Source organism: Clinocottus analis, unplaced genomic scaffold, assembly GCF_023055335.1.
Source record: "Clinocottus analis isolate CAN_PGR_092001 unplaced genomic scaffold, fCliAna1.0.p SCAF_39, whole genome shotgun sequence".
In the NCBI taxonomy this organism is placed as follows: Eukaryota; Metazoa; Chordata; class Actinopteri; order Perciformes; family Cottidae; genus Clinocottus; species Clinocottus analis.
The window spans coordinates 431,101-446,100 of record NW_027176142.1 but is presented as its reverse complement, the minus strand read 5'-3'; the positions used below and the strand labels follow the sequence as shown (position 1 = coordinate 446,100).

At 45.7% G+C, this 15,000-nt stretch overlaps 1 protein-coding gene across 1 annotated transcript in view; it reads left to right on the top strand.

Moving 5' to 3' along the window:
* LOC137799823 (ERC protein 2-like) overlaps positions 1-14,458 on the top strand; it is a 47,157-nt gene extending 32,699 nt beyond the window's left edge. Inside the window, exons 9-10 of the mRNA XM_068596657.1 lie at positions 9,582-9,719; positions 14,222-14,458. Coding sequence (XP_068452758.1) covers positions 9,582-9,719; positions 14,222-14,458 — 375 coding nt within the window. The remainder of the gene's footprint in view (positions 1-9,581; positions 9,720-14,221) is intronic.
* Positions 14,459-15,000: the final 542 nt, after the last annotated feature.

Below are 15,000 nucleotides of genomic sequence, written 5' to 3'. Positions count from 1 at the left end.
TATATATATATATATATTTGGATAAACTCTCCCTGGAACAAGTTTGGACTAAACATTCATTGGAAGTGTTGTTTCTGTGTTGGGGCCCAGTTTTCAAGGACTCTGTGTTTGAGGGAAAAGACATGAATGTTGTGTTGAAGCCTGACTTTGGATCTCATGGCTGACTCTGATCATTTAAACCCAGAACCTTCTGGATGGACGTCCTCCAGCTCATAAAATTGTCAGCTCTGAATGAGGCAACTAAACACAGTTCATAGGCCTCCCTGATGAAAAGAGTCAATGTCTAAACCAGACACACACACACACACACACACACACACACACACAGGTCCTCCTGGGGAGCGTTCAGGGTTAAGATGATGCATCTGTGTTATTAGCAGCAGCTCTCTATCTTCACTTCAAACGGGTCCAAGTCCTCCACACAGCTTCATGCTAATGAGCCGGCTGATGACAGATCCACTGGTGTGTGTGTGTGTGTGTGTGTGTGTGTGTGTGTGTGTGTGTGTGTGTGTGTGTGTGTGTGTGTGTGTGTGTGTGTGTAAACTTGCTCTCTTTCCGGTCATAAGGAATTGACATTTGGAAGCTCACAGCAGCAACTGTCTGTTGGGTTTTCTTGTGGGCGTGAAACCAGATGGAAATACCTTTCTGCCGTCCTGTTGGATGTTTTCACTCATTCAGTTTTTACTTTTCATACGACTTCATGTACTACACGTGTACATCAGAGTACTTCTGTGAACTACACGTATACAGTTAGAAGTTCCACATGAGTCCTGCAGACAGAAGCAGCTTCAGTCTCAACTCATTCCAGCTCGTTTCTTACTTTGTGTTCCTAACCATTAATTTCTCTTCATGTTTTAATGTCTTAACAAATAAAAACATGTAGAATGCATTGAGGTCATGAGACGATGACGCAGACACATTTATTCCCTCATTGCTCTGACAATTTCAGTGTTACGCAATATTTAAATTACCTTTCCTAAAATATAAATAATGTCTTTCTTAAGATTAGTTACATACCTATAACTTGTTCATTGGGTCAGTCGTGTGTTGTAATAATAGAATGTAATGTGAAACATGGTGGTAGAATAAAGCAGGAACTAGTCTGTAGCCGATTGGTAATCAATGATTTCACCAGCGGCTCCTGCATGCTGGAGAGAAGAGTCCCAGCTGCAGGTCAGCGAGTCACAGACTGAGATTATCTTGATGTGCAACATATATCACTGGTGCCGTATTCTCTGTCTGGGGAGATTAGGATTATTTAATCCTCTCCCTGCAGAGTCGGCATGACGTGGTCCATGATGTCATCGCTGGAGTTTGATCCCGACATTGATCCTAATAGTTCGAGGTGGACTTTAACAAAACAATAACGAGCTCTTTCAGTGAAATATAAATCTGTTCTGGTCCGTCTGGTCGCGCGTCAGAACCAGAACACTGCGGCTCTGTCCGGCCCTCGGGCCGCGAGACCATGACCAACGCAAGATTACGCCTTTATTTATTTATTCATTTTCTTCACTCTCGTTGTTTTTCTGCTCCGTGCGCTGCGGGGCGGTGCACACGCGGTGCACACGCGGGGCGGCGGCGGTGTGGTTTTGTGCATACATGTGTTATTCATGTTCAAACATTGTGGTCGTCTGGATCCATATTCATGCTTTAAAAAGGCCGTCTGTGTGCATGAAGCATGCGACCCAATATCATGTTCCCTCCTGCAGAGATGTGATCACGGCTCTGTGTCTGTGTGTGTGTGTGTGTGTGTGTCTGTGTGTGTGTGTGTGTGTGTGTGTGTGTGTGTGTGTGTGTGTGTGTGTGTACAGAAGGATGCCTTGTACACAAGGGTCTCTGTTCGTTATAATAGTGTTGAGCAATAAGCGTTTTTTTTACTCTTCCCTCATGTTATAAACTCTTCTCTGAAACAACACTTCCTGAAGTTAACCAGCACAACTACTGACACTACTGACACTACTGACACTACTGACACTGTTATAAAGTAGAGGTGCAGATCTTGAATATGAAGTCGCGTCATGTATGATGTTTATAGCATGGAGCTAGCACTGCAGGCGTAGCGTAGCATCCATCTCTGACCTCACGCTGCTCTCTTCAGTCACTGTGTGTGGAACAGCTGCTTGTCTCTCAGTCCTGTAACTGGACTGAACGTTTCTGTGCTGATGGACCTCGTGATGGGGCCACCGATGCCTTTCATCCTAATGGACTCCATCTGACCAATCACAGCCCAGAGACACGGCTGCAGATAAGCTGGTTCCGGTAACAGCCAGCGATCGGCCTCTCGTGTTCCCTCTCTGCTATCAGCAATCACTCGCTTCATGCTGAGCGCCCGCGGCGGCTGATTGGAGTCAGACTTCACTCAGTCAGGACAAAACCAGCGTCTTCCTGACCACAACACGAAGCCATGAAGACCCTCCCACTTGATGAAGAAGTCTGCATCCTGATGATGACGATGACGACACGAGCATAACTCAGTCTGACCTGTTCAGACCCGACCTGTTCAGACCAGACCCGGTCAGTACTGCATGCTGTAGACCTGATGCTGCAGGGTCAGTACTGCATGCTGTAGACCTGATGCTGCAGGGTCAGTACTGCATGCTGTAGACCTGATGCTGCAGGGTCAGTACTGCATGCTGTAGACCTGATGCTGCAGGGTCAGTACTGCATGCTGTAGACCTGATGCTGCAGGGTCAGTACTGCATGCTGTAGACCTGATGCTGCAGGGTCAGTACTGCATGATGTAGACCTGATGCTGCAGGGTCAGTACTGCATGCTGTAGACCTGATGCTGCAGGGTCAGTACTGCATGCCGTAGACCTGATGCTGCAGGGTCAGTACTGCATGCCGTAGACCTGATGCTGCAGGGTCAGTACTGCATGCTGTAGACCTGATGCTGCAGGTTCAGTACTGCATGCTGTAGACCTGATGCTGCAGGTTCAGTACTGCATGCTGTAGACCTGATGCTGCAGGGTCAGTACTGCATGATGTAGACCTGATGCTGTGTTTGACCTGTCTGACCAGATCACTGTAAAGCGTGCCGGGGTCAGAAGCTACAGGTTGACACACACACACACACACACACACACACACACACACACACACACACACACACACACACACACACACACACACACACACACAGCTGCTGTGGTCCCCGCCGGGTGGCTGCGTGTCGTTTCTCTCTCTCTCCTGTTGGCTCCCTCTCTTCTGGATCAAAGGCCTCTCATTCCTCTTCTCCAAAGAGGAGAAACAGAACAGAATTAATACTAATGGAGCGTCGGGGTAATTACCCAGCAATCACTGCAGCATTCCACAGCTGAGGGGGGCAAAGATAGGGTCTTGAGCCTAAAGAGCACGGACGTGGATCAAGTTGGCCGGCAAACACACACACACACACACACACACACACACACACACACACACACACACAGCTCTGCTTGCACAAGTGCAATGTGTCTTCATGGAGCAGCTCTTTGCTCTGCGGTCCACCCGGAGAAATTACAATGAAACAACACTTTGTCTTTCTCTGTGTGTGTGTGTGTGTGTGTGTGTGTGTGTGTGTGTGTGTGTGTGTGTGTGTGTGTGTGTGTGTGTGTGTGTGTCAGATATGTATGAGTGCAGTGGAGGGTCTCTGTGAATCACTTTCTGAAGGAATGTGCGGGTAGAGGAGGAAGAGGAGGAGGAGGAAGAGGCCTGCATGTCATACGTGTAACGGCTGAACCGGGCCTGATATTCATGATGATGATCATAGTGTGTGTGTGTGTGTGTGTGTGTGTGTGTGTGTGTGACACACACACACACACACACACATTCATAACTTTTTTTTCATTCATAACTTTTGTTCAGGAGAAAACTGCTGAATATTGGTTGTTTATTCATTCTTATACTTTCTTTATTGGATGTTTTATTGTGTGCCAAAGTTATTCATTTGTAACTAAGATCCCTTTTAATTCAGGAATCATTGAGGTTCATCTTTTTATGGACGTTAAAACAATACAGGAAAGTTGCTCGTTGGTTAAAGTGAATTATAACAGATTGATGAATATTCATGAGGCTCATCGTGTGTATTCATCGCTCTGCAGTCAGAAGGTGTGTGTATGTTTACACGCCTGTGCGCCTGCATTCAAATGAGCGAGTGTGTGTGAGTGTGTGTGTGAGTGTGTGTGAGTGTGAGTGTGTGTGTGTGTGTGTGTGTGTGTGTGTGTGTGTGAGTGTGTGAGTGTGTGTGTGTGTGAGTGTGTGTGTGTGTGTTGATGGACACAGAGCACCTTTGTGTCTCTAAACAGTTGCTGCAGGTGAAATGAATGAATGAGCTGCTGTGAGACAGACAAGAGTTCACCTGCAGATAAAGAAAGCAGACGTTTTGTTTTCATTCTCGTTCTGTTCTCGTTTAGAAGGAAACATTTCTCCTGACAGAAATGAATCACAAGCTCTCATTTTCCTTGTTGAGAAAAGAACGGATCATTTCAGAACCTGAGCATCGCTTCTTGACCTCCTCCTCCTCTTCCTCCTCTTCCTCCCTCTCTCCGGCACCACTTGTCTTATGAAGTCATGCTGCTCGGTGGTTCTGCTCGATAACAGATGAGTCATGAGTCCTGCAGCAGAGCAGCGTGACTCCAGACATCTCCTTCAAGAGGAAGAGGAAGAGGTGTCCGGTTCTGCTTTGGAGGCTTTGTGTCACGTTGTCCTCTCCTACTTTCAGTCGGCTCAACGCTCTGCAGAGAAGAAGCTTCAGAGCTGTGAGTGAACTGGCAGCTCTCGTCCAGTGAAGTGCATCCGTGTTTCTGTCCTCATGGAAGAACCTTCATGAAGCCGTCGTGTGTAGAAGGTTGTGGTCGCCCTCAGCTCTGTTGGACCTCGCTCTGTAAAGACAACATCCTTCATCGTAAATGAACTCCAGTCCTCACGAGTGGTTTAAATGTGCTGCTGCGGAACTCTGCCACATGGGGGCGCCGGTTCACACAGTATCAGCATCTTCTCTGTCTTCCTGTTGCCCGTGTTGCTCTTCTTCACAGGAAGACTCGGGGTGAGAGGAAGTGCACTCCCTCCTCACACGGCAAAGGTCACGTCTTCCCTGAAGCTCAGCAGCAAACTGTGTTTCTCTTTGAAGAACCACATCTGTGCTGCGAGCAGCGGGACGCCCGCATTTAATGTGGAATTAACAAACTCTGGAGGCAGGAGATGGGAACAGCCTGCAGGTGTACATGAGATACACACACACACACACACACACACACACACACACACACACACACACCTCACAGTTTGAAAAGCACTTCATTGGTTGGATGCTGTAACGCGCTGTAGCTGCTGAACATCTCCAGCGCGTCGTCCTTCATCGTCTTCCTGTCTGACTGCATGTTGTTCAGTTTGTGGTTATTGTCCGTGTGTGTGTGTGTGTGTGTGTGTGTGTGTGTGTGTGTGTACATGCATATTCGTGGCAGGATCTTTGGGTTTTACAACGGTCCCTGTCATATTTTCAGAGGCGATGACAAGTGCAGAGTAATGAGTTGCCTTTCAGAACCGGCGACCGATTATTGTTTGGTATTTTTATTGGTCCAAAAGAGTTTTAAAAATACAACGATTGTATTTTTATGGCGGTCGCGCTCCTCGCTGGTCTCCTTTGTGTCCGGCAGGAATGATTCTTCTGGAGGCCACCGAGTTCCAGCTCTTAGTTTGGACCGACGGGTCGACGGGTCGACCGGGTTTGTGGTTCTGCTGCGGAAGAAGCTGCTTTTAGGTCTGGACGTTTGCCAGAAACAAGACTTCTGGTTCACTGACTTCTCTCCTGTTCCAGCTCAGCTCGTCCTGATGGTGACGCTTCTCTCCAGAGCTCAACAGAACCAAAAGGGTTTCATCAACATGTCAACGAGTTCTTTTAACGTGAACACGTCAACTTCCTCCACACAAATATTCTTATGTGAGAAGAATTCATGCCATATTTAATCATGCTTTGTTTCTCTGACGACAATCTGACATTCTAGTTTCAACAACATGTCGATATGTCAAAAAACTCATCGATGACATCATCACCACCGAGTTCAGAGTGAACGTCTCCACGACGTGATGTCTTCAGGTTGTTCGTCCTCTTTCCTTCATCATCTGATATCATTATTAATATCTGAGGACAAAACGTCCACTTGGACTTCAAGATGAGCTCAAGAGAATTAAATGTCAAAGGTCATTTTTGGCCTTAACTTAAACTTCACTTATTCATATGCTAATTAAGACCATGTGACACTGATGTGATGACGTGTTGGACCGACGTGAACGTAAACAAGTAATTATGTCCATGATTAGCTGAATCATGATCTACTGTTCTGCTAAAGGTCAGGACACGCTAACCGTGCATGAGCACATGCAAGGAGGGCCTGGTGCTATCAGCTGGTGATAAAGTTATCAGACTGAAAGAAACAGCTGTAAACAGAGCGTGTGTGTGTGTGTGTGTGTGTGTGTGTGTGTGTGTGTGTGTGTGTGTGAGGGAGGGAGACGACTCAGACAGACGTCATGGACACACACTGCAGCCCACCGAGTCATAGCGCCTCTTGTAGGTGGTCTGCTGTGTGGTTGGAGAGTGGATGACGTGTGCACTGTGGTTAAATGATAAAAGCCTGTGTGTGTGTGTGTGTGTGTGTGTGTGTGTGTGTGTCAGAGAGTTGTGTGAGTGGAGCTTCATCCTCTGAGAGATGAACTGATGGCTGCTGCTCTCACAGCGATGGAGCTCCTCTCTCTCAGGAAGCCTGTCAGCAGGAGGCTTTTCTCTTTGGACAGTATGTTTTGACTTTATGAATTATGACAGAATTCCTCGCCCTCTTTCCCATATCCTCGCCTCCTGTGACTCCTCCATACAACGAGTTCTGCTCAATCTTTTTTCTGCACAATTTCACGGAAGGCCGAGCGACGTGGCGAAACATTTGGTTGAGCGGTTGTTGTTTTGTGCGACGGTGCCAAAGCAAACTGCAGCCCGGCGAAGAATGTCATCATTTATCTAAGAGCAGGGGCAACGTGCTCCATCTGACCTACAATAGGGCCGCGGTGCCCGTGGGGACGGCGGCGAGGGCGTGCATGAGTGCAAATGTATATGTTTCGTTGGGTATTTACTATTTTACTGTTTATTTGAACAAGGTATGTCCAAGCTACTGAGCTGCTGCGACTGGAGGCCGAACCATGTTGGGTTTGTTTGTACTTGGCCTCGTGTTTAATGCGTGTGGAGTGCGAGTCTTGTTTAATCTGCGAGGAGTCGTTGGTGCTTCGTGATGTGGAGACGGAGAATGTTATGTGTCTCGCTCTAAGTGGCCACGTCCCTTGGAAAGTAAGTGAAAAGTACCTCTTCAGCTCTGTCACTTCAAATGAGGGAAACATGAGAGAATAATCACCATGCCTCTTTTTCTCACACATTATCCAGCACACCCACGGCAATCATGAATCGCTGGGAATTGCATCTGACTTTGGGAGTGTGAAGCTTTCCCATCGTTCCCTGAGGGTTTGATGTCCCTATCGCTTGTGGAGCGACCTATCGGAGCTCGTAGCGCGGCGGTGTAATGACCGTCATTAAGCGATCAGGATCTGCTGAAGGGTCCTGGCTGCGTTTTCCCTTCCTCTGCTGCCACTTTCCCTCCGTTGCCAAAACCAAGATGGCTCCTTAAAGCCTTTGCTCTCGTCCTCCAGGGAGCAGAGAACACCAAAGTCTGAAGTCTAATTGGATTCATTTGTGAAATAGCTGTGGAGCTTTGGACATTATCTATCTCTGTACCCATGACTGGAATGCAGCTCGCCCCCCCGCTGGACGCCCTCTCGCCCGTCACCGAGTCCTGGTGGCCTGAAGTGCTTTTCTTTATTTTATTGGATTCTCATGTTCATTAAATAATGAATTCCTTTCTTTGCATGTGCTTTTCCTTTGTACGATTCAAGCCCTGAGCTGAGAAAAGACCACTTGGGTCAAATGTGGAATTAATGCTTTGCAGCAGTGAGTGAATGGAGCTTTGTCTGTCTGCAGAGAGAAGACAGTTGGAGACGTATTCGCTCTTTGCCAGTGTATACAGGTCTCAGGGGATCTCAGGGAGTCCATCCACTTTTCCAATTGAACTTCATTTTTTTGAATCAAGATGACATATTCAGTGGAATGTGGAGATGTGTGCTGGTGGAAATTATCAGTCACCATGTCGCCGTGTCCTGTCACCACATGTGCTTTCCCTTTGTAACTCATTTGTCGACCTCTGGAGCCTGGTTGCGTTGCACTGTGCCCTCCCCGGCTGCATCTGCTAGTGTTTTGGTTGGTGCAGCTCGGAGCGTTTTGTGTTTGTGTGTGTGGCGGTGAATGTGTCTTTGTGTGTTTGTTTTCTGTTTGCGGATGTTCATCAGATAAAGGCTTTTGAAAACATCAATTGGCTCTCGCACGACCACTTCACTGACTTGAGGCCGGCCGCAGAAAGTCAGACGCAGGGAAATGTATGAAGGTAGAGTTGTGTCTTTATCACGCCAGCAAATTACTTGTTTGTAAGAAAATTATCTGACTGCAAATCCCAAATCTTTGCTCTAAAAAAAAACGCTCTCAAAAAAAAGAAAACAAATGATTTAAAAAAAAAAAAAAAAGTGCTCTCAAAAAAAATCCCAGTGAGTCGACCAATAGAAACTCCTGCTTCATTCAGCAGCGCAGGCCCCGCCCACAACTTGTTTGAGGAAGCATTTTTAAGTTGTTTTTTTTGCGTGTTTTTATTTTTGCAATTTTTTTTGTATGTTTTTTTAGAAAACAAACTTTTTTTGAATTTTGTTTTTGAAAAAAATTTTGAAATTTTTTTTTAAAATCGTTTTTTTTTTTTTTTTTCCAAAAAACTAATTTTTTTTTTAAAAGTATTTTTCGGAAAAAAAACTTTTTTTATTATTTTTTTGAGGAAAAAAAAAGTTGTGGAAAAAAAAATTTTGGGAAATTTTTTTTCCGAATTTTTTCAAATTTCAAAATTTCCAATTTTTTTTTTTTTTTTTAAGAGCACTTTTTTTAGAGCAAATATTTTTGATTTGAGAGCAAAGATTTGGGATTTGCAGTCAGATAATTTACTTACAAACAAAACATTTGCTCTTGTAATAAAGACACTAATCCACCTTCATAGTACCTTCCAACAGCCAATGGGCTGAAGGAACTCTCTGTAAAACTAAACTAGCACTGAAGCTGATTTAGTAACATTATCCAAAGTGTTATTTACACTCTCAACAGAGTCCAACTTCTTCTCTCTCCATGGATACAACCATCATTGTCTTGACCCGAGACGCAGTGGAGACGTTCATTGCTGCTCATCTTCAAGATGCACGAATGGAAGACATTAAGCAGGAAATTAGGTCTAGATCCATCATCTCGATGAATCGGCGGTCAATGGGATAATTACTTTTTGTGGTATTTTGGTACCGCAAGGTCTCCAGTCACAATAGTCCAGTTGTGGACTTTGCAGGATGCTCCTGAACGTTTCAGCTTTGATGAGAACGTTTCTGCCTGAAACGCTTGTTCCACATCAACATGCTAACCTCAGCTAACCTCAGCTAACCTCAGCTAACCTCAGCTAACCTGTTCCTCTCTGTCCATCCCTCCAGATCGAGAACCTGTTGGAGCAGTTGAAGGATAAGGACAAGCAGCTGGCAGGGCTGAAGGAAAGAGTCCACGGCCTCCAGACCGACTCCAGCAACACAGACACGGCGCTGACCACACTGGAGGAAGCGCTGTCAGAGAAGGTACGCAGGGGGGGGGGAGCAGGATGGACTTATAGGAAAGGCTGGAGGTCAAGAAGATCTGACCGAACCTGCTGAGAAAAGAGACTTGAGCTGATGCTCACAGTTGCTCTGGTGAAGAATTATGCCCACTATTAATGAAGGAAACTAAAACTCATTTGTCAGATGTTAAAACAGACTATTCAATACAGACTGAATACAAACTCACACTATGACACAGTTTGACCACCAGCTGGCCCGGAGCGTTTACCCTCTGAGGCTCGTCCATCAGGAAGCGTACAGCTTAATGAAGTCGCGCTCTGCTGATTCAAAGCCTTAATGTACGACACAGAATCCTGATTTATAGACCTCGGACCACACGAGAGGAGGTCCTCTCTGGAAAGACAAGCGAGCAGGAGAAGGGAGGTCCAAGGTGAACACAGACGGAGGATTAGTCTCTGTCTGAGAGGGAGGGAATGATCCATGGAATAAGAGGAGGGTAGAAGTTCTGAAAAAGGGAGGAATGGAGGTATGGAAAAGAGGAATGGCAGGCAGGAGCGGCACAGCCCTGATGGAAGAGGTGGCCTCCGAATGAAGGGAGGACGAGGTCAAGGAATGTAAAGATGGAGGCAGAGTCAAAAATGAGTAACTTCTGCAAAGCTTTTGAAAGAAGACAAAGAACAGAGCTGGCAAGAGGATCATAACGGCACACATGTGGAGGAAACATAGTCACTGGCCATGAGGGAACGTAATGAAAGAGAATACTATTATTGTAGTTTTAAGTCTCATTGGACTTTAATGTGGGTCCAATGTTAGTAGAATATCAATATCATTACTTTTTAACAGGATTTACTGGTCTACACAGCCTCAGCAAATAGTATAATGAGCACAGTAACATATGCATCCATATATATATTATTTATATATATATATTGGAAGATATATTGCAGCATAAATTGCTCTACATAGCTGTACAACCATGTAAATCAAGTTGGACTCAGCAGAATAACTCCACATGGACGGAGCAGCATTTGTTGTTTCCTGGCTTCTCGCTGCAGCAGCTGGTCTGCATGAAGCTTCACTCAGCATCCAGCTGCAGCACGAACACGTAGAGACGAAGGCTCTGTCTCCATTGTGGTGTTTCATCTGTAGTCAGATGAATGCACAGCTCAGGGACATTCAACCTATGAAGTTTGATTCTGACATATTCTGGTAAAGGAGCTCATTTTTCTTTCTACACGTCTTTAGCGATTTGATTTTGATTTACAGTGATTTCTATTTGAGGCGTCCAAAACTTGTTTGAAGGAGCATTTTTTGTGTTTCTGTTTTTGAAAAGCTTTTTTATTTTTTGGAAAAAAATTTTTAGAAAGCAATTTTTTTTTTCTAGAAAGCATTTCAAAATATATATATATAAAAAATAATTAAGTATTTCTTTTGAAATTGTTCCAAAAAAAAATTTCCCCCAAAAAATTGCTTTCTAAAAAAAGACAAATAACAGTACAGATCAAAAGTCTTCTGCGGCAGAAGTTCCTTTTTCTTTCTACTCGTCTTTAGCGATTAGTTTTTGATTGACAGTGATTTCTCGTGCAGGCTCAGGTCGGATGTTCCATGTGTGCTGTGAACATGGAGAAGTCCGTCCTCTCTGGAAGTAAATACAGACTTCCTTCAAGTGACTGGCTTCGTTTCAGAGGGCTTGATCTTGTTCAGGGTTGTTTCGTGTTTGAAGTTGTTGTAAGCTCACATTTGTTGGTACTCCAGTCTTAAAAAATGAAGACTTTAGTGCTGCGGGCTCAAATAGTTCCCATTTATGTGTTTGTTTGTACTGCAGGCAGAAAGGATGGATGCTGGTTTACATTTTGTTGGCTCTGGCTGCTGCTTAAGAGTTTATAGAGTTCCTCGTTAGGACAGATGTGGACGTCCAGCTGTACTTCTTGTTTTTCCAGCGGCTGCCACAGTGTTTACGTTAAAGCCTCCGCGTTAGCTTGTGTTGACCCGCCAAGTGCATCCTTGTGTTCGGGACCGAAGAGACAAGGTCAGTTAAAAAACTCTACAGGAGCTTCCATTAAAAAAAGTTGAGTCATGCATCCCTCCTGGAGAATATGATGAGATGTTGCAGCCACAGCTGTGAAGCAAACAGCTGATGCCGATCAGCCAAGAGAAGCTTCAGTCAGCTGGCATTTAAAAAAGGTATTAAAACTAGATCAAGGTTTGATGTCGAATGAGAGATCTAACAAAAAGCTTCCTCAATAAGAGTCGTATGTCCTGAGCTGGATGAAGCGCTGTGACGCTGATGGTGGAGCAGGTGCAGCAGGTGGAGGCAGACGCAGCAGGTGGAGGTCATGGCGGATGTGTGTGGCGTCCGTGTGTCTCGTCTGTCGGTTGCAATCGGTCACGCAGACGTGTGATGGTTGAAGTGTGTTTCACTTGAACTACAAGTCATTTATTGAATATATAAGACCAAATATTGTTTGCGTTTTTCTCTCTGAAGTTGATTTATTATGATGTTTTTCTTTCACTACAAATGTTTCCAATTAAAATGATCTTTTACCACCGAAGTTGTGTTTTGTTGCCGACTTTGAAACAACGAACTTAAAGGCAACAATAAACTGGAAATGCCTTTTCTTCCTCGGCCGCCAGTTTACCCAGAAACCACTTGTGATGTCGCCTCCGTCTCACTCGGCTGGAAGCAGCAGAGCGATGGCGAGCGTCTCGGCCGTGGTGGTCAGCGCAGGGCGGGCGTGATGTGTTTACAAGAGCCAGTGTGTGTGTTGCTAATCACACTCCCCGTTACAAACCTGCTCTTGGAGCCGGTGGCGGCCGCAGCGCCGCGGTTCTCATTACCAGGACGGGGCATCGAGCCCGAACCCGCCGCGCTTTGGTGTGTGTGTGTGTGCACGCATGTTTGTGTGTTTGTGTTGTATTTACGTTCCACACTGGAGTCCCTCAGAGGCGGCTTTTATTATCACATCCTGGCCTCTTTCGCTAAACCCCAAACATCCTCGAGATGTTTCATAATGTGGGGGAAACACCCAGGACCTATTAGCCATGTGGTCTCTCTCCCTTTATGATCTTTCTCTCGCTCGCCCTCTCCTCTGAAGCCCTCTGCAGCGCCTCGCAGTGCCAGCTCTAGTTAGAGGGTGTATTTGTTCAATTACTCGAGGTTTTAAAGCTGCCAATCACGCAGCGACGCCACATCGTAAAGCCTCATTGCTGAACTGTGCTCGGTGCCTAAATAAACACCTGAGTAAACACCTTGATAATCACTTCAGTCCACACCTAAACACACACACACACGTACACCTTAACACACACCTACGACACACACCTCGCTCTCCGCCACCCATAGTGTGGACCCGGTTCCAGGCCAAAGCGCCGTGGTCCTCCCTCTGTGACGAGAACAGAGAAGATGACGTGAACATGCAGCTCGTCTCATCGGTGCTGATGTTACACACGGAACCAGATGCAGTGTGTGGTCCAGATTCATTTATTCTCCTTTCAACAGTGAACACTGTAAATACAAAAACAGTCTGAAATAAATGTCTAGCTGGTATGACTCTGTAGACGTAGCTTCTTGGCTGTCACTTCTTTGTTGAATTAGTTACACAAATATAACATTAACTGTGAAACACACAAACCGGACCTATAAATAGCCGATGCTAACTCCGGACTGTAGCTGTCGCGAGACTCATAACACTGGCGCGAAACAGCTAGCGCGCGAGTAGCATCCGTTGCTAATTAGCCGCAGTTAGCTGTCTTTCGTTTCAGCACTAAAAACACTTACTAAACAATCAAAACACTTACTAAACAATCAAAACATGGCACTACGAACGTGACGGAACTCGACACTAATACATGTATGCTTGTGGACCTAATCTCAACTGTAAATACAAAAACAGTCCCAAATAAATGTCTAGCAGGTATGACTGTGCAGACGTAGCTTCTTGGCTGTCACTTCTTTGTTGAAACAGTTACTGCGCCCGTTACATCAACACCCGCCGCTGCCACCTACTGGCGACAGTGAGTATTGTCTCGCAGCCGCTACAGGCGAGTCCACCAGTCAAAATGCATTTTAAATTACAATAATCAGAAAATAATGCTGTCGGGGGGCAAGGTACTAACAATATACAACAATAACACTTGTACACTTAAACAATGTCCAGGGTGCCACACTGACGTCATCAACACTTCAGTCCTTTTCTCAGTCGTCCGTCTGTCCCTCAACTCTTCCCCCTCTTTCCACGTCTCTGTTCCGCTTGGCTCGATCTCCTCGAGTCGGCGCTGTTATTTATGGCAGTATTATTTATGAGTTTGTCTTCATCCTCTCTTTGCCTCAGCCAGCAGACCTGGATGCAGTTCTTCAACACTGATAGAAGAACTGACCATGTTTTGAACACTGGAAGCAAAACACACATTTAGTAAATGTGAAGCAGCTTCCATGCAGACGATAGCGATCTGGGCTCTTCACCATGAAGCTTCTCACACCTCTGGTGAACACATTGCTTCCTCTCGTCCGTTTGCTGTTTCAGGAGCGAGTCATTGAGAGTCTTCGAGATCAGAAGGAGCGAGAAGACCGGATCCGTCTGGACGAGCTGGACCAGATGAGGAAGGAGAACCAGCTGCTGAAGGACCGGCTTTCAGCCCTGCAGCCCCAGAAACTGTGTCAGAGTCAGCCGGCGAACGCCATGCCGACCCAGAACCAGAACCAGACCCAGAACCAGAACCAGACCCAGAGGCCCGACGGAGCGGTCAGTATGAAGTCATGACACCTTAGGAGGGGATGTTTTGTCCATAAAAAAAGGTGTGTGCGTGTTTTTATAGACATGTTTTGGATATTGTATAACATTTTATATGAAATATCCAGAACAGGAGTTGTGGTTGAGTCGTGTCGCTGCTCGCTTTGTGCACGAGAGCGACGTCTGGAATGTTTATGAACGGCAGACAAACAGCAATCAATATCTCATCGTTCTCCATAACAGCCTCTGAAACTCTTTTCAAAGAGCTCATAAAACAAATATTAACAAGAAGCTTCCCCCGAAACCTTTTACTGAACACTTCAAACGAACATTCTGACGCTTTATGATTATTTTTTATTGTACCAAAATAATTAAAATAAGGAACCTTTGCAGCTGCTGTGCTCTGGTTGTGATCACCTGAACCCTGAATCACACGTTCATCTGCATCTCGTCGCTCCACTCTTCCTCCTGGACTCTTCCTCTTCCTCAGCGTGTTAGAGAGAGCTGCATCACTGTGTCGACAGGATGAAGGGATGAAGGAGGAGAGAGAGATTTATGGACGTGAAAGATCT